Here is a 22227-nt window from a genome sequence, read left to right on the forward strand (position 1 = left end):
GACAGGCATGGCAGCACCGCCCAAAACCCTGGGTCAAAAGGCACTCAAGACCTGTACCACGACGTCCGTATGCAAGAACGCTTTCTGCGAGGACGCAAATTTAGTGGAGGGACAGCCACAGTAGCCACCATAATTATTCCCACAATCCCGCACGCCACCTACAACATACACAGTAACTTACAGGCAGCGTCACGGAAGCCTTCCGCAGGGCTGCCCTCCGAGTTGCCGTGACTCTAGGTCGTGGACGCTCCTGAGCTACTTCACGTTCTGGGTGGTCCTATGGATTGGGAGGTCCCATAAGAGTTCGAGTTGCCAGTGCTTGGCGAGAAAGGAAGAGGCTTTCCCCCAAATCAAGGCTCGTGCCTATTTTGAACACCGAGCACCTTGCTCATGATCATGGATGGGAGTGCCTTACGCTCTAATTCTGAATGGTGCTCTCCTTCAAAGCAGTGATGATGGTCGTTTCATAATAGCCATGCAAGGCCCGAAGAGTTGCTGACTGGATTGGATAATTTCAGTGCTGAGTGCCAAATTGCTTCGCGTGTCACTTATGGGCCAGCCTCCCCCTCCCCCACCCAGTAATTACTAACGTATATATATGCCTTCTGGCTTGATCATGTTCTTTGCCGTAAGCCTCTTCCCACTTTTCTGCAGCACCCCATAGTGTTGTGACTACTTTTCTGGAATTCTCTTCGAACCTCGGGACCATCAGAGTCTGCAAATTTGTATTTCCCAGTTTCTCTGGGTCCGGGAATCGGAATTCTTAGTTGACAGCTGTGTTTTCCACTCACGCTCAGTTCGTCAAGCTATGGTTGGCACTGTCAAAGACATGTCTACTAAGAGGCAGTCCATTGCTGAGGCTATGGCTAGTATACCGTCTATCGCATGTCCATTTGTATGCGGGCGCACTATTCTGGGAGTATGTGCATGTCTTCCTTCCCTGCCCTGGATTTTTCATTCACGGGGCTAATGGTCTTTTTGTGCCTCTTGCCCTTGTCCGTCCGACAAATACATGGTCCTTCTATTTGGTCATCAACAAGTTTAGGTACTTGCGTGCTCACATTTGGATTAGGAACCATTGCCTCCTTACGCTTTCCAATGGATTCTGGCACAGTTGTGGCTGCTGATCAACCAAGGCACATACAATACAGAGCGCCCGCGGCGGTGGAACAAAAAGTCAAAGCGCGCGCGGTAAATAATCAGGGAAAAAGCTTAGTATAACCATAAAAAGCTAACAAGTTATAAAAGGAAAAATAAAATGAAGAAGGGATGGACCCCGAGAATCTGGAAGCGTGAGGTCGGCTGTTGCACACGGGCAAGGAGAGGCTGGAAGAACTGGCGATCTAATCAGCGGAGGAGCAGACAGGGTGAAGAGTTCCCCCTTGAAGAAGTGGCTGAAACGATCGTCAATGACCCGCCAACACCCGAACAGGTACAACGAGTAACCGGCAGACCGCCAGTAGTGTATCTTGTTGGGTCCTCCATTTATGTTACGATGTATTAAATTTGAAGCCCTAGCTGTGGACTTGGTGGGTGGCGTAACAAAGTTTGTGTCATGTAATATGGAATTCACCCCAGGATGATTGAATCCTGACATTCCCTGGATGATCTTGGTCTCGGAGCGAGGTTCTACATGCAGAAATCGACTTACCCACAATGTCACGCCTTTCCCCGTTTGGGTATTGGCTGCAGGGAATGGGCCCCTTGCTCCACGTGGAGCACCGCTCACGCAGTGGCCTTCAGATTGGACAAGGCGAAGAAGCGGCCACAATCCATTCGGGATCGTGAGCTAGTCACTCAGCCCGGTGTATATACACTTCAACCGGAAGCACGTTGTTGTGCCCGGTTTCGTGGCATAAGTCTGACCGTTGCACCCGCCCTGGCTGTCATCCACTCGCATATCAATGAGTATCGAGCGTCGGAGCTGGCCGGGATGGCGAGTATCCGTATCTAATAAGCAGCCAAAGCTCGGCGATCGTCCATTGGAGTGTATCCAAATCCAATTGTGCCGAAGCTCAAGTCAATTTCGTTACTTGAGGATGGATCATCGAGCTTTGTAAACTGTGGCGGTCTTGCGTCTGCACAGGTGACTTCATGAGGGGCCTGCATGCTGCAGGATCCCAAGTAAGGCGCATGATGTCGGCTAGTTGTCAAAGATGACGTGTTGTGAGGCTTCGGAAAAGTTGGATCATGTGCTGGTATGTATTTCGAATCCTGTGAGCAATCAGTCAAGTAGGCAGAAACCGGCCCGGAGCAAGGAACAGAGCCAGGAGGGCCGCGGATAAAATCGAACATCGAAACGATGAGAAAGCTTGGCCAGAGGCCGAGGGTTATCAATCTGAGATTGTCGCTAAGCAAAGAGAGGCGACACGCGCATGTCTGAGCCGGTCCCATTTTCGTGAACCACGAATATATCTCAACCACCTTGACCACGAATCACTTCCTCCGGGAGCCAATTTTCCCTATGGGTGCCTCCGAGCTGGATCCCCGAGGCGCTTGGGAAAGGAATGTGTGTTCGGGGGATGACTTGGTCAGCGGAAATGCCTACGTAAATAAAGTCGCACGACAATTGGTTGTGGAGTCGGGTTGTGCTTCCCCTTAACACCTGCAAGTCTAGGTCAAGGCATCAGAGACTTATTTGGCGGGGCTGCATGGCGGAGTTGAAAACACTTCATTGCATTGCAGCCAGGTAGAGTGTACATATAGTAAAAGAACAATGTTCACTTGATGAGGCGAGTTGAAGCAAGAGACACCGGAGGCTGGTGAGTGCACAAACAGCTATTATAGAGGGATCGTCCTAATCATCATTATCCGCAAAGTTGGTTCCACTGAAAGTAAGCGGTTTTATAAGTCCAGGGCTAGTAGGTGATCATCGTTGAGTATGGTCACCAACGCGCTCCACAGTTCCTAGGGCTAGCTTACTTAGCAAAATGCTTTTTCTTCGCCTGGCTCAGCTTTGCAGTAACAGGGGTCATAAGATTGTCAGTGGGTGAAACAGTCGAGCGATAACTGTGAGGCAATTGAGAGAGTATTTGGGATAACGGTACCGTAACGACTACCCACGTTCCCTTGGCCATCTTCTTGGCAAGCAAAGCCTTCTGGCCCATAGCTGCGTTGGGTAATCCGTTGGGATGACTCCCTAAAGGTGCCTCAGAATGTTGCACTCTTGCCACTTGATCAAGATGGGGTGATTTAGCGGTAGATGAAGCAGCTGGTGCCGATGCTGAAGCCTTGGATGACATGATAATTCCTTCACCTGCAGAGTCCCCGAGGAAATGTTGAACGAGTAACTTGTCAAAGTCCAAACAATCCACAACAAAATGCAGCCGAAAAATTACTGTCCACGTGACGTAGATCGGAGAGGCTCACACTTTGACCCTTCACCTGACCGAACCCAAACCCGACTCATGTTTTATAACTAGAAAGGTTGCTTCGCAACCATGACCTTGCTTGTGGATCATGTGAACATTTCACAGGTTGCAACGGAGGTCGCAACATTTACTCATGTCAGTTCAAGAAAATTAGCAATACTAGCAAACGAACATATGGGTTGAATTGAAGATCAGGGATGGGATGCGGAACTATCAAGCGAACATCGTGAATTGAATATAAAAAGGCTCTTCTTGTGAACATATGTGACCCTTTTGAGTTGAATCGTGGATGAGTTTGTTCACGCAATGCCATAAGATGCTAGGTCTGGGGCAGAGTAGGCAAATACTGAGTGGTTCCCTTCGTTGGTGGGGTTGAGACAGACATACCTATTTCTCAAGCTTCCATCGCTTCATGGGAGAGGAGGATGGTCTGGAGAGCAGCCGCTTAGATGGCGATCCAGAATCTGTACAGTTACTGACAAGAGTGGCTGGTTTTTTGAGGATTATTATCTCTTCAACATGTGTGGAGAAAGTTGTTTTCTTCCCAGTGCAAGATCCTATCAAGTGGCATGCAAGTGTAAAGGGCATTTGTATGGTGGCCCCTGGAAGTGCAGTTGCATGCTCCAAAGGAGCAATAACTCCTTCAATTCCTTCACGATATGCGCAAAGAGGATTCGTCTGCCATCTTTTCTCCTCAAACATCTTGTCTTGGAGGTCAATGTTTCTGGCACCACTGGCCAGTGTTCCAAACCAAACTTGGGCCCCAAGAAGCCATGGACTGTTGGCACCATCATCAGCTTATGCACAGGATGTAGGTGATGATGAGGGAACAAACCCGATTCACCTTTGCTGCTATCATCATATCAACCCAATTCCGGTAATGCTGCACATAAACTGAACGAATTATCACGATAGTTGGTGGGAAACTTCCTACTTTTGGCTTTGTTTTCTGGTGTGCTGGGCTCTGTTGGTGGTGTCATACACTCTGTCTGTAGCATGACTGACTCAAGGTTTGGTGGTTCACCCAAAGCGTTTGCCATTTCGCTGCAGGAAAGGCTCTCTGTTCTTGGTGTTGAGCTGTGCATTGTGCAGAGTGTGTGTTAGATGCTTACTATGTGAATCATCTAATGGTGTTAACAGCAAGGTGGTCCTTGAAGGCACAAGACTCCCTGATATCATTCATTTTGCCATCGGCACAAAGGTTATGGTGATGTCAAACATAAACATGGATATGAATATTGCCAATGGTACTCGTGGCGAGGTTGTGGAAATAATCCCTGATCTGAGGGAGGCTACTAACAGAATAACCACTTGCTCTAATGCTAATGCTAAAGCTCAGTCTCAAGCTAATGCATGAGAACTATAATATTACCTAATGCTAAAGCTATAAGGTAATATACAATGAGTTACAATGTATAAGAAATCAGAGTAAAAGAATATTGTAACTAACCTCAGTCTCAAGCTAATGCACGAGAACTGAGGGAAAAAGGAAACTAATCCAAATGAATGAATATAGTTTGTGGACCTTGCGGATAAGTCCGAAGTGACTAAAATAGATAAGAAGAAAAAAGGTGTTGTGACCAAGTAGTCACGCTACCGCAGGAATGTGGCTGTCCGGGTGAGTTCCTCGCTCGGATGTGGGAATGTGGCTGTTGTGATGACTGCGCAGCGCGATACCTCAATTAGTTAGGCATGAGTAGTGATGGACGGACTTGCCTGCGCAGCGCGATACCTCAATTAGTGAGGTATCAGCTGCTAGCGCAAGTCCGGTCCTTATATACATCTTGTAATGACTTTACGCCACTGAGGTGAAACATAAATGGTAAACAACAAGTTGAAAACAAAAGCGCAAAGCGCAAAAACAAAGAGTCCAAGAGGTTGCCGCCGTTTGTGCCTCAAAGCGCCCCTCCCCTTCCCAAAGCGTGAATGTCCGGCCCGGGTGACTCCCTTGACCACCAGTGGCGTTGGGCTGCAACTTCTAACACTCCCCCACAGTCCAACGTCCACGCATCTATCTAGGCCACGAACTCCATCCCAAGCATCAGGCAGAAGCGATCGTGCTTTGCCTTGACTAAGGACTTCGTAAGTATGTCGGCCGCCATATCATTCGTTCCAATAAGCTTCAAATCAACCGTTCCATCCGCAACACATTCCCGTATGAAATGATACCTGACGTCGATACTTTTGGTTGCGGCGTGATTGACGGGGTTTCGAGCGAGTAGGTTTGCAGCTCGGTTATCGATGTGTAACGTGGTTGAGCCGGGCATTCCTTCATGTAATTCCTCCAGGAGGCGTCGAAGCCAGACTACTTCTTTGGCTGCTTCGGCTGCTGCAACATACTCCGCGTGTGTTGAGGATGATGCTACGCCAGCTTGCTGCTTTGACATCCACGAAACCACTCCCCCAGATAAAAGAAAGGCATATCCGGATACTGACTTTCTGTTTACCACGTCGTTCGCCCAATCTGCATCGGTGTAGCCTACGAGGTCCCCGCTCCCGGCTGTATATACTATCCCTCGGTTCATAGTCCCTGCAAGATATTTCATTATGTGCCTAAGTCCCTCGATGTGTTCTTGTCCGAAGGTCGATGCGAATGGCGCCAGCGCTCTCACGGATGCGCAGATGTCTGGACGGGTTCCTAGAGCAGCATACATGAGAGATCCGATGACTTCGAGGAAGGGGTACGAGGAAACTCTCAAATGGTCTTCCGTTGGTACCGGTTTGTGGTGTATCCCAGCGGGTAATGGCGTGGTGCATGGCGTGCAGTCTGTCATATCGAAACGAGCGAGAATATCCTTGATATACTGCGACTGGTCAATCGATAGTGTGCCAGCCGATATGTCTTGGCGAACTCGGATCCCCAGGATCCATGATGCTTCCCCTTTGCTTGAGACTTTGAAACGGTCCCCGATGGTGTCTTGGATAGATGTAAGCAGTTTCTCGTCGTTTCCAGCAAGGAGTTTGTCGTCAACGTAGACAGGAATGATTACAATGGATCGTCCTCGTTTGAATACGAAGACCGAGTGGTCAGCATGTGTTCGACGAAATCCAAGGTGAATCAAGAAGTCATGTAAGGTTGCGTACCACTCCCGTCCAGCTTGCTTCAATCCATAGAGCCCCTTCTTAAGTTTTGCAACCATTTGTTCCCTCCCCTTTTCCTCATATCCCTTCGGTTGACGCATGTATATATCTTCCGAGAGCACCCCGTTGAGATATGCCGATTTGATATCCATCTGGCGGACTCTCCAACCGTGACGGGCACATATGGCAAGAAAAACGCGTAGGGAGGCTGATTTCACAACGGGGGCGAACGTCTCTGAGTAATCGATCCCCTCCCGTTGACCAAAGCCTTGAGCCACCAGACGAGCCTTAAAACGGGTTACCTTTCCATCAGCGCCACGCTTCTTGGCGAGCACAAATCGACAGCTGATGACGTTACGGATACTTGGAGATGGGTCAACCAGATCCCAGGTGCCGGCGTCCCGGATGGCAGAAAGCTCTTCTAGCACGGCGGCATGCCATTGGTCCCGCTCGGGGCCAGCCAACGCATCCCGCAAGGTCGGAGTGTCTGGCAGATCAGCGTCTTTATCTAATATGGGGTTCACCAGATGGGCCTCATCCAACACAATATCCAGGACATCTTCCATGGTGACAGTCGCCGCAATCGGTACCTCATTCAGGAAGTCTTCATACACATTGGCAATCAGGTCCTTGCGCCGGCCATGTGCACCGTAGTCTGATGGGTCGAAGCGATGAGGTGGACGTCGTTCCCTCTGTGGTCGAGCGGTGGGCTGGGTGGCAGCGGGAGGTACAGTAGGGGGTACAGGCGGAGATGTGGGTCTGGAAGATGCCGCCTCAGTCAGGTGATCCGGGTCATCTGACTCATCACCAGAATCATCATGTGCCCTTGACTCAAAGACGGCACGTGGCTGGATCTTCGCCTCCTCCCGGAAGATAGGCGAGCGGACGATCTCGACCTTGTGGGTCAGCTCATCATACGCCTTATACCCAGAAGAATTCTCTGGATACCCTAGAAACTTAGCCGGTCGCCCCCTCTCCCCCAACTTCTGCGCTCCCAAATCTTTTGGCTGATGAATGAACATGTTAGCGTACCAAACCCTCATGTGCGCGACACTTGGCTTCCTTCCGTGGAATCGTTCAAAGGGCATCGTTGTGTTCGAGTGGGTATCGATGGTCCGGTTCATAGCGTAGACAGCTGTGGCGAAAGCGTCAGCCCATAAGAAGTTTGGAGCCTCGGCGTCCTTCAGCAAGGTGCGTCCTTTATCCAAGATCTTCCGATTAGTCCGTTCGGCCACTCCATTTTGTTCAGGGGTGTGCGGAACTGTCTGCTCCATGGCAATTCCCTTGTCTTTACAATACGTCCGAAGGGTTGAGTTCAAGTACTCTCCTCCTCCATCCGTCCTCAAAACCTTGACATGGGACCCGTACTGATTCGCAAAGTGTGTGTCCATCCTGATGAACCACCCTGTGAAATCTGACTTAAGTGAGCACGGATAGAACCAGGTGAAACCTGTCTTGTCGTCCACGAGTGTGCAGAAATATCGCCTCTTTCCAAGTGACATCACCTCCATCGGTCCGCAGATATCGGAGTGTATTCGCCCTAGTCTCTCACCAGCAACCTCATGTCCCCTTCCAAAAGATCCCCTCGTCATCTTTCCCCTGATACACGCTTCACAATCGAAACCTCTCGAGTCATCCCGAACATCTTCCATTCCCAGAACCGACCCGCTCTTTATCATTTCCTTTAATGCATCCTTCCCAGGATGGGCCAGGCGTTTGTGGAGAAGGTCGAAGGAGGGGGTGGAGGCTTCCGCAGCCGGGTTCGCCCTTTCGGATGCGGTGGGTGTCAGCTGCGAGGTCGGGTGATTCAGGTAGAACATCGGTGCGAGTTCTTTTAGTGTTTTGGCGATCAGCTTCCCACCTTTTTCAATCCTGCAGACATTGTCAAGGCCAAAGGTAATCCGGGCGCCCCGACGGATGAGGACTCTACAGGAAAGGAGACCATACTTGAGACTAGGTACATACTGTACGTCTGGAATTCGACAGGTGAAGCGCCTCCCTCCGGCAGTGCAGGCGATCAAGACGGTCCCCTCCCCGAGCGAGGGAACGTGGCTATCGTTTCCCAAGGCAATCTGGCGTGGAGGATCAAAAGGTGTGTATTCCACGAAGTCGTTTTTGTTTGGGCAAAAATGGTTACTGCATCCTGAGTCCACGATCCAGGGTTTCGGCGCGTCTGTGTTCCTGTCGGTGACCAGTGCAGTGTCCATGATATGTTCAGCACATAGAGCCTTTTCCTCGGAGTCCTCAGTAGCGTTTGCACTTTCCTTTTCGGCGGCTCTCTTTTTCTGGTAGGTTTCCTTTTCGGCTTCTGTTGCCGTGCATTTTGTGCGAAGATGGCCGGTCTTTCCACAACTCCAACATGTTTTGCACGTTAGCCAGGATGGATCACCCTTCCTTCCCTTTGTATCGCTCTCTGCAGCAAGGGCCTTTGGCGTGAGTGCAAGTTCAGTTTTCGTTCCAAGGTTCTCCCCCTTTGCCCGGGCCCGGAGTTCCTCGGTCTCTACCTCCCCCTTCAGTTTGTCGAGGTCCCAGCTCATGTCGTCAGTTGCTGCTGGGGCGTTCTGGATGAGCAAGGTCTGCAGGGTACTCATGCAAGATGGGAGGGTATGGATGAGTTGCATGGCAATCATTCGATCTTCGATCCGTCCTCGATCGCCAGGGACAAGTTTGTTTACCTCGTGAGCGAGGTTCATAAGGCCAGATAAGAAGTCCGAGATCGATTCGTAGTTGCTGACTTTTGCCTCACAGTACCTAGTTCTCGCATAATATTCAGCGGAGGCACCAGTCTGCTGGTAGGCACCTTTCAAGGCTCTGAATAGTGTTGCGGCAGGACTTTCGGAGTGGCGAAAAACGTTGTCTTGGACTGAATCGCTGAGAGATAGCCATAATCTTCGGCGAGTATTCCTTTCTCCTTCAACCCATTCCGCGTGTTTGGGTATTGTCTTATCAGATGGTTCAATCAGGCTTCCATCTAGGTAGCCCCAGGTGTGTCCCATAGCAAATCGGAGGTTGATAGACCACCTATTCCAATCGTCGCGTCCCTTCAGCTTAGCGATAGCAAGGACAGCCTTATCGATGGTCGAGTCTTTCAGAGTCATGGTACGTTCTTCGGGTCTGATCCAGAACGAGCAGGTAACGGCGATTCAGAACGAGACAGCTCCTTTCTGAGCAATAGTTCAACGGTGCCGGGCGACTTTTTAAAGCGGTGGAGTAAAACTGGGCTGATAACCTGTGATGACTGCGCAGCGCGATACCTCAATTAGTTAGGCATGAGTAGTGATGGACGGACTTGCCTGCGCAGCGCGATACCGCAATTAGTGAGGTATCAGCTGCTAGCGCAAGTCCGGTCCTTATATACATCTTGTAATGACTTTACGCCACTGAGGTGAAACATAAATGGTAAACAACAAGTTGAAAACAAAAGCGCAAAGCGCAAAAACAAAGAGTCCAAGAGGTTGCCGCCGTTTGTGCCTCAAAGCGCCCCTCCCCTTCCCAAAGTGTGAATGTCCGGCCCGGGTGACTCCCTTGACCACCAGTGGCGTTGGGCTGCAACTTCTAACAGCTGTATGGAAACTCATCCGGCCTCCCATAGCACACGGTTCCTCCAACAGCTATGACATCCAACTGGGGGCCTAGAGTATTGCTGGTTTACCCACCATCGTGCATTCTTATTAGAATATGGCAATCCAAGCCAGATGGGGGACATACCCGATGGGGTGGTGCCAATTTTCCCTAAGTACCAACTGAAGATTGGAGGAGGGAAAGCCAAAAGTGTGAAGCGGAAACAACTCCCTATAACTGGAGCATATGGTTCCACGGACTATCGTGCGCATGTAATAATCAACCTCACAACTCCTCCTACTGGAGCACTGACACCATTCAGTGCATATGTTGCATTATTGTGTAGCTCAGGGAGAAAAACCATCTGCTTATTGAGAGATTTCGATGAAACCCTTTTCACACAGCCTGTGTGTAAGGCTCTAAAGTGGGCGGACTCACAGTTTGAAGAGTTGAACAAGAAGACAAAGGAACATTGGGAACAGCGTTGCATTGCTGGAACGATGGCACACACATGAGGACCATGTGATGGAGCACCATGTGACGTGTTTGCAAATAGTAATTGATTCAGAGGAACCATGTGATGTGTTCATAGGAATTTGCAATAGTTACATATTTCTAACGGAATAACCGCTTGCTCTAGTAGTAAAGCTCAGTCTCACTATATGCGCGAGAACTATTATATTACCTAGTAGTAAAGCTATAAGGTAATATACAATGAGTTATAAGATATAAGAAAGAAAGAAAGATAACTAACCTCAGTCTCACTATATGCGCGAGAACTGAGGAAAAGGGAAACTAATTCAAAAGATTGAATATAGTTTGTGGACTTCGCGGATAAGTCCGAAGTGACTAAAATAGATAAGAAGAAAAAAGGTGTTGTGACCAAGTAGTCACGCTACCGCGGGAATGTGGCTGTCCGGGCGAGTTCCTCGCTCGGATGTGGGAATGTGGCTGTACGGAAACTTGTCCGGCCTCCCATAGCACACGGTTCCTCCAACAATTTCCCACAGCAATTATGACCTGGCAATGACCTTGCAAGCAAGGTAAATACAGGTTTGACATGTAAGGCTGAGCCCGAGTTAGCATACCTGTGAGCAGTGTCAACTAACGAAGTTGAAAGTGAATCCAAACATGACATTGTAGGTTTGACACCAGCAGTGGCATCTGCCTCCACAAATATCACCACTGAATATAAAGATGTCTCTTGAGTGGGTTGGGTGTATTGTTAGCAGCTGTGGCTACTGCACAACCAGAAATGCTGCCTAACAGAGTTGCTTGCATCAGCAAAAGTCTGTTATGCTCCGGAGCATCAAGAGTGGCTGGAGCATGTGGGAGACAAAACAGCAGATTGGGCACTCCTGGAGCCAATAGTGTTCTCCTGGGAGGGGGTTCAGGAGCAGCTGGGAGTGGTGAGGAGTATGTAATGTGCCAGGAGCAGTGGGAGGAAAATTTTGGTCTCTAAAAAGTTGAAAAAAAAAATTTAGGGAAAAATCAAAAAAAAATTCAGGAACTATAGTGCCTTTAAGGTGCTTTCAGGACATATAATTATTTGCAAAATTGAGGAAGAAATGATGGAGAAAAATGGAAAATACTTTTGGAGACCCGAGAAATAATGAGAACTGAATTGATGGGAAAGTCTGAAAATTGAATAGGAAAGTGAGGGGAAGCCTTGTAAGCATTGTTATTTTCTGCTGTTCTGATTTTTCCTGATTGTTCTTGGTCTCACTCCCAGCTGCTCCTGGACCCTCCCAGGAGCTTTCAGGAGTATTGAGGAGCAGCTGGGAATGAGACCAAGAAGAATTGGGAAAAATCAGAACAGCAGAAAATAACAATGCTACAAGGCTTCCCCTCACTTTCCTATTCAATTTTCAGACTTTCCCATCAATTCAGTTCTTGGGTCTCCAAAAGTATTTTCCATCAGCTGCTCCTGGACCCTCCCAGGAGCTTCCAGGAGTATCCAGGAGTATCCAGTAGCAGCTGGGAGTGAGACCAAGAACAATCAGGAAAAATTAGAACAGCAGAAAATAACAATGCTACAAGGCTTCCCCTCACTTCCCTATTCAATTTTCAGACTTTCCCATCAATTCAGTTCTCATTATTTCTCGGGTCTCTGAAAGTATTTTCCATTTTTCTCCATCATTTCTTCCTCGATTTTGCAAATAATTATATATCCTGAAAGCACTTCAAAGGCACTACAGTTCCTGAATTTTTTTGATTTTTTCCCTAATTATTTTTTTCAACTTTTTAGAAGTCCCTATTTTTCAAATTTTCCTCATTTCCCTCTATATCCCCCCCTCATTCCCCCCCTCATTCCCCCCCTCATTCCCCCCCTCATTCTCCCCCTCATTCTCCCCCTCATTCTCCCCTCATTCTCCCCCTCATTTCCCCCTCATTTCCCCCCATCATTCTCCCCCATTTCCCCCTCCCCCATATTCTGCCAGCCCAAAAGTGATTAAGTTGCCAGATTAATCATATATCAGGCCATAAATTTTGATTGTGTATTGGTGAGTCTCAGTGTCCTTGATATATAGTATGGTGTTTGATCTAAATGTTAAGCAGTGTCTTGTTGTGTTAGTCTTGTGGTAGGAGGCATTCATGGGGGATCTTCCCTCCTTTTTTTTCCTTTTCATTTTCAAATGCTCCAGGAGCTCCCAGAAGCTTCTCACCCCTATACACTTTGAAGCATTTAAATTGTATTTACTGGATATGTTTGTGCACAAAGCAATGCTCCAGGCCCTCCTGGGAGTGCCCTGGAGTACCTAGCCAACTCCAGAGGAAATGGGCTGTTCCTGGACTGGCCAATCTCCTCCTGATTCTCCCAGTGCTCTCGATACTCCGGAGCACTCAGGAGCATAACAATTTTTTGCTGATGTGCATGAAATCACCACAATGTCAAGACCATCCAGTTTCTTTGGACCTGGATGTAGGAAATCCAGCGGTTTTTGTTATACACTGTGGTAAGTGAGCATTGGAATTTGGCAGGTGCCATGATGAATGCACAGCCTAATTTTAAAACCAAAAATCGATTAGAAAAAGAAAAGAGGTTAAAGGTATACACTAGGACTCCTTACCACCTGGCTTTCATCCTATTCCACCCAACTGCTGCCAAGAAAGTGGAGGTGACGGTATCAAACCTACGTTGAGCACCATGGTGTGACCTAAATTAGAAAGCAAAAAGATTCCTATCAATCAGAAAAAAAATTGGGTTTGAGATAAAGGTGATACCTACTCACCATCCAAATTTCATCCTGCTCCACCCAGCCATTATTGAGAAAAGTCGGGGGGACCAATCCTACATTAAACATCGTGACAAATGCAACCTAATTCAAAAACGAAAAAAAATTAGGTTCGAGTCAAACCTACATTGGGGACTGGGACGAGTGCACAACCTGATTTAAAAGTAAAAAAAGGTCCTATCAATTAAAAAAAATAGATCCTATATAGGTGCAATAGCTACTCATTGTCTAAATTTCACCCAGCTGTTGTTGAAAAAACTTGGAGGGGGGTGCTGAGTACCATGATGGGCACACACCTGATTAGAAAACCAAAAAAGTTCCTATCGATTAAAAAAAATGGGGGGGGGGGGTATATCTATACGAGATCTACGACTTTTATCCCATTCCACCCACACCACCTCAAAAAGAGAGGGCCAACATTGTCTGGAACAGAAACACAACACACACACACACACCCTAGCCCCCTAATCCCCACCCATAAGACCCACCCCAACCACCACCATGGCTGATCACCAAAACTCGGACCCAGGAGGAAAACCTGAAACTAACCTGCTGCCAATGTACCCAATGCCCAACATAGGGCCAGAACATGACAACGATGCATGGACGGACCTCGATACACCCTGACACCCCAGAATCACCCAAACGGACATGGAAATGGAAGATGAAATCTGCTGGCACAAAGAAGAACTCAAGGAACAAGACTGCGCTTGCATCGATAATGTCTCCGAAGTGATGAAAGACACACTCAAAAGACTTGCACTCCTCAGGTTGGTTGGCCTCTGGAAACACCTCCACTATTACAAAGACTGGATATGAGAGGTAGCAAACCTAGACACTGAGAATAATAGCCCCAATGCCACTGAGTCCAAACCTGATAACCTCGCTGCGATAAGCGCCAAGCTCACAGAACTGACACAAAGAATCAATACACTAGAATCAGGACAGAACGTGCAAGACACCTCCACGCTGTCAGGGATCGCTCGTCAGTCCGAGTCGAATATCGCCCGAAAACCTAGTCGTAGACAAAGCTGAGGTTCCAACCCTCAGCGGCACATAGAGCTATATACATGAGTGACATCAATCAATCGGAAGAGATAGGATCAAAGGAACTAAACAATGATCCGATAGAAAACGAAGTGAATAGAGATGAAGGAACACTCGGATCAGGGGGCAGAGTCGGATCAGGAGAAGGTGAGGGATTTACGATATATGAGGGCCGATGCAGCTACATGCGGTGATATAGTCTTACGCGATATCGATAGGGTAACAGAGAACCGCTTACGCTATGTCCCCTGACACACGCCCAGAGACCCAGTCACCATAGCCACCCCCATGGCAACCCCCAGAGCCACCTGGGCGAATGTAGCAGCGAAGTCCCCCCCACTGCCCAAAACCAGCTCAACTCCAACAAAAGACCAGGACACCACAGCACCAGACACAACAGGCCCCGCTGCAACAACGGACCCGAGGTGCCTCATCATCCAGGTACACCCCCCAACCAAACCAGAAGAGCACCCAAATGGCATCGAAGCATGAAAGAAGATCAATGACCTGCTGGAAAAGAAGAACATTCCACACTACCTCAGAGTGATGGCAATTGGCTACTCCATCGCCGGCAACATCAAGGTCACCACCGCCCCCACCTGCAAAGCATCAGACCTCATTGCCTTCAGTCACAAAATAGCGGCCACCATCACTCAGAATGAAGTCATCTCAGTACTACCAGACTTGGAGCACTACCGCATTAAAATCAACAAAATCCCCACATACGGCAACAATGAACTGATTACACCTGGAATGGTACACGAGGAACTAGCCACCTATGTACCACAATACAAAAGCCTCAGATACTGGAGACTGCCAAAATGGCTCGGTACAGATGAGACCATTTGCACTAAGAATTTCGTGTCCATCATCATTGACCTGTCTAATAAAAAAGATAGGGACACACTGCTAAGCCTAAAAACGGTCTACCTATTCAACACGAAATGCTCGATCACCCCATATGAGGACCGGATCCAGATTCATGCATGCAGCAAATGTGGAATGCTCTCCCACCACACAGCTGTCTGCAAACAACCCTGTTGCCTGAAATGTGGTGCAAAAGACCATGCAACTGTCAGGGCACAGCCCTTGACCCCACTCACCCTCAGACACCCTCACCCTTTCCCTAACCACCCCCTCTTCACATTTCCCCATTCCCCTTATCCTTCCCCCCACTGTTTCACATAATGATGCGCGCATGCGAACCCGTGGGAACGTTCTGGGCAAGCGACTCACCCAGAAATGTACAGCCACAACCGTGGGAACATTCTGGGCAAGCAGCTCACCCAGAACTTTCCCACGGGTCACACCTGTTATGGAAAGTCGGCAGCAAGCGGGAACTGTATAGTTCCTAGGGTCCTTTTGTGTCAGCCTCACAGGGGGCTGAGAAGCTTACCCTTCTTCTCAGCTCATTCCCTGTGAAGGCTGAGGCCAGTCCCCTCAGCGACTTCGAGGAGTTAGCACCTGGGGAGAACACCCCAGCATCCACACCCAGCCTTGCCCTCTGGCCACTCCCAGCTGGGGTCCGGATCCTGACAGCTGTTGAAATAACCACCTCAGCCTAACGGGGCGTATGGTGTAATGGCTGTGCACACTGAGTTCGCGATCCAGAAGACTGGAGTTTGATTCCCAGTATGTCCAACTTTTAGGTTTCCCTAAAAGACCACGTGCAAATTCCAACAACAGCAACCGAAGCCCACCCTGCAGAGAGTGAACTCCAGTGCATAAACTGCAAGGGAAAACATGAGAGCACGAACAAAGACTGCAAGGCTAGGAGAAGCCGCACGGGACTCCCCCCAACACCAAGGAACACACTCACAACCCACACCGCCCTGACTGACACCCTGACCGAGAAATATACAAAAATGAAAGGCAAAGGTAAGCAAAAACCAAACACACCTCAAACCTCGCCAGATGAACCCCCAGAATATGGTCTATCGGACCAAGACCTGAGCAAAATCCTAAGCCAACATCACTCCCCAGTGGCCCAAAAGCAACCGTGGCCAAAATGGTCAGCACTAGAGCCAGGGGAGGCTTAGCCACAATCCCACCTTTCAAAATCAGCCAACCAAAACCCAAACCAACTGACAACCAGATGGAAATCGAACTGCTGAGCCAACCTGAAGGGTCAACTCAATGAATCGACAACCAAAAACATCAGCAACACTGACAGTGTGCAGTCTAAACATCAACCGCTCTAACGTGGCCACACAGGCTGCGATGCACAACATTTCCAAAAGAAAGAACCCCCAAATAGACATCCTACTCATCCAAGAGCCCTGGTGGCACAAAGTAAACAACACCCACATCCCAGTCGCCTTCAAGGGGTGGCAAACCATTCTCCCTAAATTACCCATTGCCAAAGGTGATAGGCCCGAGCCATGGCATACTCCCAGCAGAACGCAAACATTGAACTCACACTGAGGAATGACCTCATGTCAGACCTCGATTACATGATTCTAGATGTTAAAAGAAACGGGTCAACACAACAACCAGTGAGACTCATTAACATTTACAACCAAAAATCGCTTGACATGAACCAGAGGAAAGAATACACGGTGGAAAGACTGGCAGAATCCACAATGGATGCGGACATTCCAACCATCCTCACAGGTGACTGGAATATCCGACACCCAGACTGGGATGACCATGTCGACATGCCCTGCCCCAGAACCTTAGACACACTGGAGTGGCTCAAGGGCAGCACATACACACTCTGCAACGAACCCTATGTATGTGCCAACATGGGAAGACAACAACAGACACTCATCCATAATCGACCTCACCTTTGTGTCAGGGCACATACCCTGACTTAGCCCGGACCCGGACGCGCGTCCGGACCCGCTCCACTTCCTGCGCACTTCCTGCGCCGCATGCTCCGTGTTGCAAGAGGGCTAGCGGCTCTCTATGCCGACTAAGCTCGTGGGGCCAAACTCTCCAAACCTCTACTTTCTCTCTTGACTTCGCTATGCCCGATCCTAAAACCCCGTGGTGGGTTCTCTGGGATTCCGCAAGGTCCGGGCTCAACTAATCTACTACCCACTCGTTGTGGGCTAGACAGTTGCCCTTATTCCTACTGTTGGATTCCACACACTCACTCCAACTCTAGCGCATCCTAGCACCTTAGAGAAAATGGGGGAGGGGAGAACTTCTTTTCAAAAACCCGGTATGTACAGGATTATATCTAATAATTATTTTTAGAAAGAATAGATGGGGAATATTGGTACCATATGGCACCTGGGTACCTTATTAGGCGAAATAATAAAAAGGGTAACAGTATCAATAAAAGAATATTGATCAATAACTGAAATGATGGCAAAATATGAAAATATATGAAAATAAGCGATTTCTCAATGGATTTGCGGAATTAAGAGCCTAAATTGGAAATGTAGCCGGAGATAACTCTCACACAGCCAATAAGCATTTTTACCAATTTATTAGACGCCGTGGGAACGAGTGAGGCTGGAATCCTGGGTTGCCGCTTGAGATTCCCACGCCCGCACATACTCGTGACCTGCCATGCCTAACTTGCCGAACATAGAACTCCGTCAAATCTCCACCGATTGGGACGTTCTTGGTATCGTCAGAATCATACGAATTAGCACTATTTTTGGATACCAAATTCGTATCGAGTTGTCGCGTGAATGGAAGTGGTTTCTGAATGTTGGAAGCGGGTATCCGAGCCGGCTCTGCGTGTGGGCGATTATCCCGCCTACAGCGTGCCGCATGATCCGACCCCGGATCCCACCTCATGTGACTTCTGGGTATCCCTGGAAGTTTTCGCCATATCGGGCCACTGTGGGAAAGTGAGAAGTTAACCTTCTTCTCACTTTCTTACCCACAGTAGGCAAGTGTATCTTACTTGCCCTTTATCTTATACACTTTCTTACCCACAGTAGTGTTATGCCCTGAGATGGGCTGCTGTTACAGGTTAGCCTGTGGGCCATAGAGAGGGGTCATGGGGACCCAGGATCCATCCCCTGACAGCAGAAGAAGGTTTCAACCTTCGCCCCTGCCCACCTAGGATGTCCCGCATGGGCCGTGAGAGCCCGGACTGAGTCGGAGCTGGGCATGGGCCAAACCCGCGATTTTCGAGTGGCAGCCGTGCCACGTCATCACTTCCCCCGGACCATTACACATTCATTACCTGTGATACAACCACACTCCCATTCCCTTCCCTGGGCCCTTGCAACACTGTCCCACAGATTGTGTTCCAATCTGTGTGGCTGAGTTGAGGGTCATCCTACTGCTACCCGGATGCCTCGCTGGACGCCCTAAAGTGACAAAGCCGCCTGACTGTTGCCAACGTACCAGCCTTCTGGAAACAGGGTCACCCACCCGCTGCCAGCCTCGTAACCGCAGATGCAGGGATGATGACCCGCTAGAGACCACCAACCCGGTTCCCCAAGTTATCTCACTGCTACCTGGACACCCGGCTGAACATGCGCAGGGACAACGTTGCCCTATCGCTATAACTGCACTGACGAACTGGCCAACGAGCATAGAGAACAAGGTTGCCTGAACGTGGCCAACCATGTAGCCGCAGACGCCAAAGATAACCCGGACGAGACCACCCACCCCCGCTTTCACCTGCAACTGAGAGTCGCGCATGCGCGCTGAAGGAGCGGAGCTGGATCACCTTATGTAACCAGTTTCCTACGTCCAATAACGATATTAGAGTTTGTGCTGATTTGCATACTGACCGTGTTTTGGTTGCCAAATATATGATTGTTCACTGTCTAAACAACAATAAACACCCCCCAACAATCTCACCTGATGTATAGATCGTCTACGGATAAAATTCTATATTGACTTTACTATGATTTCTAGTCAATATTACACCTATATTTACCACTTTTCAGTAGGATGTGATTTTCCTGATAATTTACTGAAGGAAAACTGCTAATAAAATAATTCCACAATAAATGTTACTCAATACAGGAGTGACCAAACTGCTCTTTCTATCGCTTAGAGTGCGTGCTAGTTATCTAGCAGGTTCAGGATCGCTCACTTTTCTCCTGTGGTGTGATAACCAAGTATTGCTGAGAGATTATTCAATTAAGAAGTCCCTCCACCAAATTCTCACTAATTCTCACTATGACACTTTTGTTCAGCTGTGTCTAACTGACCCTAACTCACGCTTAGAGTGACATGTTAGTTTTATATTAGCTAACAACTAATATTTGCTTTTATCTTTTGGAGCAAACGAACCAACCACTGGTGAGGAGAATTAAACTTTTATTTCTACCTGAGGTTTGAGAGGGGGCAGAAGCGGTGGCCTTTTATGCTTTTCAGAGGCCTCTCTACTCCCACGCCTCGCACTAGTTACATGTGCTACATTTGTATTATAGATAGTTCTAGAATGATATAGGGGGTTGGGCTGTGTAAGCTTAATAATGGACTTAGGACATGACTCAGCAATAAGTAATTCATTTCTTTGTCTTTTGGGCCGATCTCAGCGGGATCTTGTAGCGCTGAAGCTATGCTCTACACCGCCTTAATTACGAACGGTTATCTTTAGAAATGACTCGGCTATAAAGGAACTTTCTAGACTGTTCTCTAATTGACCCCTTTTTGTGAAGCCACATCATTACTAATGTTCTAGAGCCTTCCCAATTAATTAACTGATCTGCGGACTTCTGAATCACTTCATGCTTATGATCCGAGATCCAGATCATCAATCATTCCTTTGTTCCGATTTATTTGGGCTTAAAATCAAAAAGTTTTGATGAATCATGGGAAAATATACAAGATCCGGTTTTTTAGCATTTTCTCCTCTTCTGATGCGATCAAAAACTGTCCGCCCGCGCCGGGGAATACTCTATCATATGGTATTCGGTCCGCCAGACTTCCGGGCGCCAATATATTTCCCTTGAGTCACATTACCTTTTGTAAGAATTAGCAAATAAATATATATGAATTATAAGGTGTTTCGCCGTTTGAGCGATATCTCCGTCAGTTTTGAAGCTTTTAGAATGAAACAAAACCGTGGATAAAGTTAAGAAACAGTCCTTCCAGATGGTAAAAAGATTACAGTCAAAAGTTTACTGGTTCCCGAGATATTTACATTTCTTTCCCAATGTTCCTTCTTATTCTGCCATCTATGTGCTATTTTCTTGTTGTAGGGATATATTCTTTGAATATTACACCTATGTCAAGTTCTAGGCATGATTGTAGTAGATTAAATCTCATACTACATGGGTGTAGATATTTTATAATGATCTTCTAATGTCTGTCCAGTCTCATAAAGATCATGAGATCTGTTAAACGTCTGAACTTGTCACCTGTTCGTTGACTATTCTGATAGATCATTGTTTTATTCTTTGAATATTATTTCTCCTACACCGGGCACCCAGGAGAGAGTTTTATGTTTGGATTTCGATGGAGGATGGACATGAGAGGGGAAGGATAGGAGCTGACGAAGGAGCCCAAGGTCCCCTGCTGTGACCGCTTGGGAATGCGGTGAAGGAGAGAACGAAGGAAGGTCAGTTGGGAGGTTCAAACGAGACCACCACCAAGCTGTTCCCTGGTTCTTTAGTTAGGATGGGGAAGTGTACTAGTGTTGTTTATTGTAAATATAGTACCAATCCGAGTGTTTTGGCTAATTCTATTTTTATGGGTTAGTTTTAAAGTTCCTGGGAATTGACTTACAGATAAACCGAGCCCTGCGGAGCTGTTTCTTTATTGAAATTTATTAATTTGTCTAGGTGTAATTTTGTGTAGCGTTGTTTAATTTGGATTTAAACTTGAATTTAATCTTCTACTTGGTGAAGTTTCAAAGATTCTATTCAGTTAATGAATTTGGATGGTGTCTGGAGTGTCCCTTGAGTTCGTTTTATTTTTGTCTTTATTTTATTGCTTGTTTTAACAGTAGCAAAATAACTGTTTTGTGTTTACACTTTGAAATCTGGAGTGTTAACCAGCTCTCCTGTTGAAATATCTACTTAATATTTCTCTCCTTAATTGCTGCCTTTTACTACAGTGGCAATCTTAACTGTATATCACTTTTTCGCACTGGAGTGACAACCAGAAATGCTTGAGAAAAATAATACTCTATTTTCTTACTTCTCTGAGGGGGGCGAAAGGTCGCAGAAAGGGTCTCCCTTTTATACTCCTTGGGTCGCCTTCCTTTTTCACGCTCTACCTTCTATTTACAGGATTTATTTACAGTGTATTTTTCTCAAACTGAATAAAAAGTGAAATTTTCACGCTATAGTTCCGCTGCGCTTTGCTGCGCTGAACTGCGGTCTACTGCGGTCAGACTGCGCCTGGAATCCTTATTGTCCTTCCTCGCCTAAGCTATTTTAATGGTTAATTAGAATTTGTCTGCGCCGCATTTGCCGCAGTTCCCTATTTCAAATTCCCCATATTTCCCATTAAGTTCGCTATGACTCGGTCATACTGAATTCAAACCTCGCATTACTATGCGTGCGACTGTGCTGAGACCTTCAGCTGATTTATTCCAATTTTATTTAGTGACATTTTAGTTAAAATGAGACTGAAATGATAAATGAGTGAATTATTCAGGTTTAAAACTGAAAGAAAAAGTTGCTAGTAATCAAGAATTACTCAAACGAATGTGTTATAGCTCTCTACTTCATTAGAACATCGTTCCCTAAAATTCCCGCCATGGTCCGTCGTAGTTTAGTAGTTTTCGTGAATTTCGTTCATATTCCCTGATTCCCTTTTGTATTATCACATCCTAATCCTCCATATGTATTGTTCGTTGTTATAGTAGGTCGTCCTCGAAGATATCATATTTTTATGTATTTTATTTAGGGCTCTAGACCTCTTGAAGCTGTCTTCCCGCATGTTTTCAGGTTTCTAACTTCATGTCCTTGTATCTCATTCATTTCTGGATGTTTTCTCACGTTCTTGGTATCATAAATTTCCATTTATTCCCACCTTTCCAATGGTACTAAGGTTGTGTC

The 22227-nt window shown here is 47.4% G+C and overlaps 3 protein-coding genes and 1 non-coding gene across 4 annotated transcripts; 3 read left to right on the top strand and 1 right to left on the bottom strand.

Moving 5' to 3' along the window:
* The first annotated feature begins 271 nt into the window (after window positions 1-271).
* EI90DRAFT_3032766 (uncharacterized protein) lies at window positions 272-1588 on the top strand. The gene is made up of 4 exons (XM_039058416.1): window positions 272-628; window positions 713-919; window positions 1073-1191; window positions 1249-1588. The coding sequence occupies exons 1-4, from the start codon at window positions 599-601 to the stop codon at window positions 1502-1504; spliced, it is 612 nt and encodes a 203-aa protein (XP_038922925.1). The 5' UTR covers window positions 272-598; the 3' UTR covers window positions 1505-1588.
* Window positions 1589-2752: 1164 nt separating this feature from the next.
* Window positions 2753-3197, bottom strand: EI90DRAFT_3032774 (uncharacterized protein; the record flags this gene model as incomplete). Its single annotated transcript, XM_039058417.1, has 1 exon — window positions 2753-3197. A coding segment is annotated over exon 1 (185 nt), but the record flags the coding sequence as incomplete, so codon positions are not given.
* A 10443-nt stretch (window positions 3198-13640) lies between these two features.
* On the top strand, window positions 13641-15293 carry EI90DRAFT_3032776 (uncharacterized protein; the record flags this gene model as incomplete). Its single annotated transcript, XM_039058418.1, has 5 exons — window positions 13641-13809; window positions 13885-14023; window positions 14072-14220; window positions 14560-14737; window positions 14792-15293. Coding segments are annotated over exons 1-5 (1027 nt in total), but the record flags the coding sequence as incomplete, so codon positions are not given.
* A 570-nt stretch (window positions 15294-15863) lies between these two features.
* EI90DRAFT_t34 lies at window positions 15864-15937 on the top strand. Its single transcript has one exon. It is a non-coding gene; the product is annotated as a tRNA-Ala (tRNA).
* The last annotated feature ends 6290 nt before the right edge of the window (window positions 15938-22227 follow it).

The sequence above is a fragment of the Cantharellus anzutake genome, assembly GCF_015039405.1.
Source record: "Cantharellus anzutake strain C23 chromosome Unknown EI90scaffold_3, whole genome shotgun sequence".
NCBI classification, from domain to species: Eukaryota; Fungi; Basidiomycota; class Agaricomycetes; order Cantharellales; family Hydnaceae; genus Cantharellus; species Cantharellus anzutake.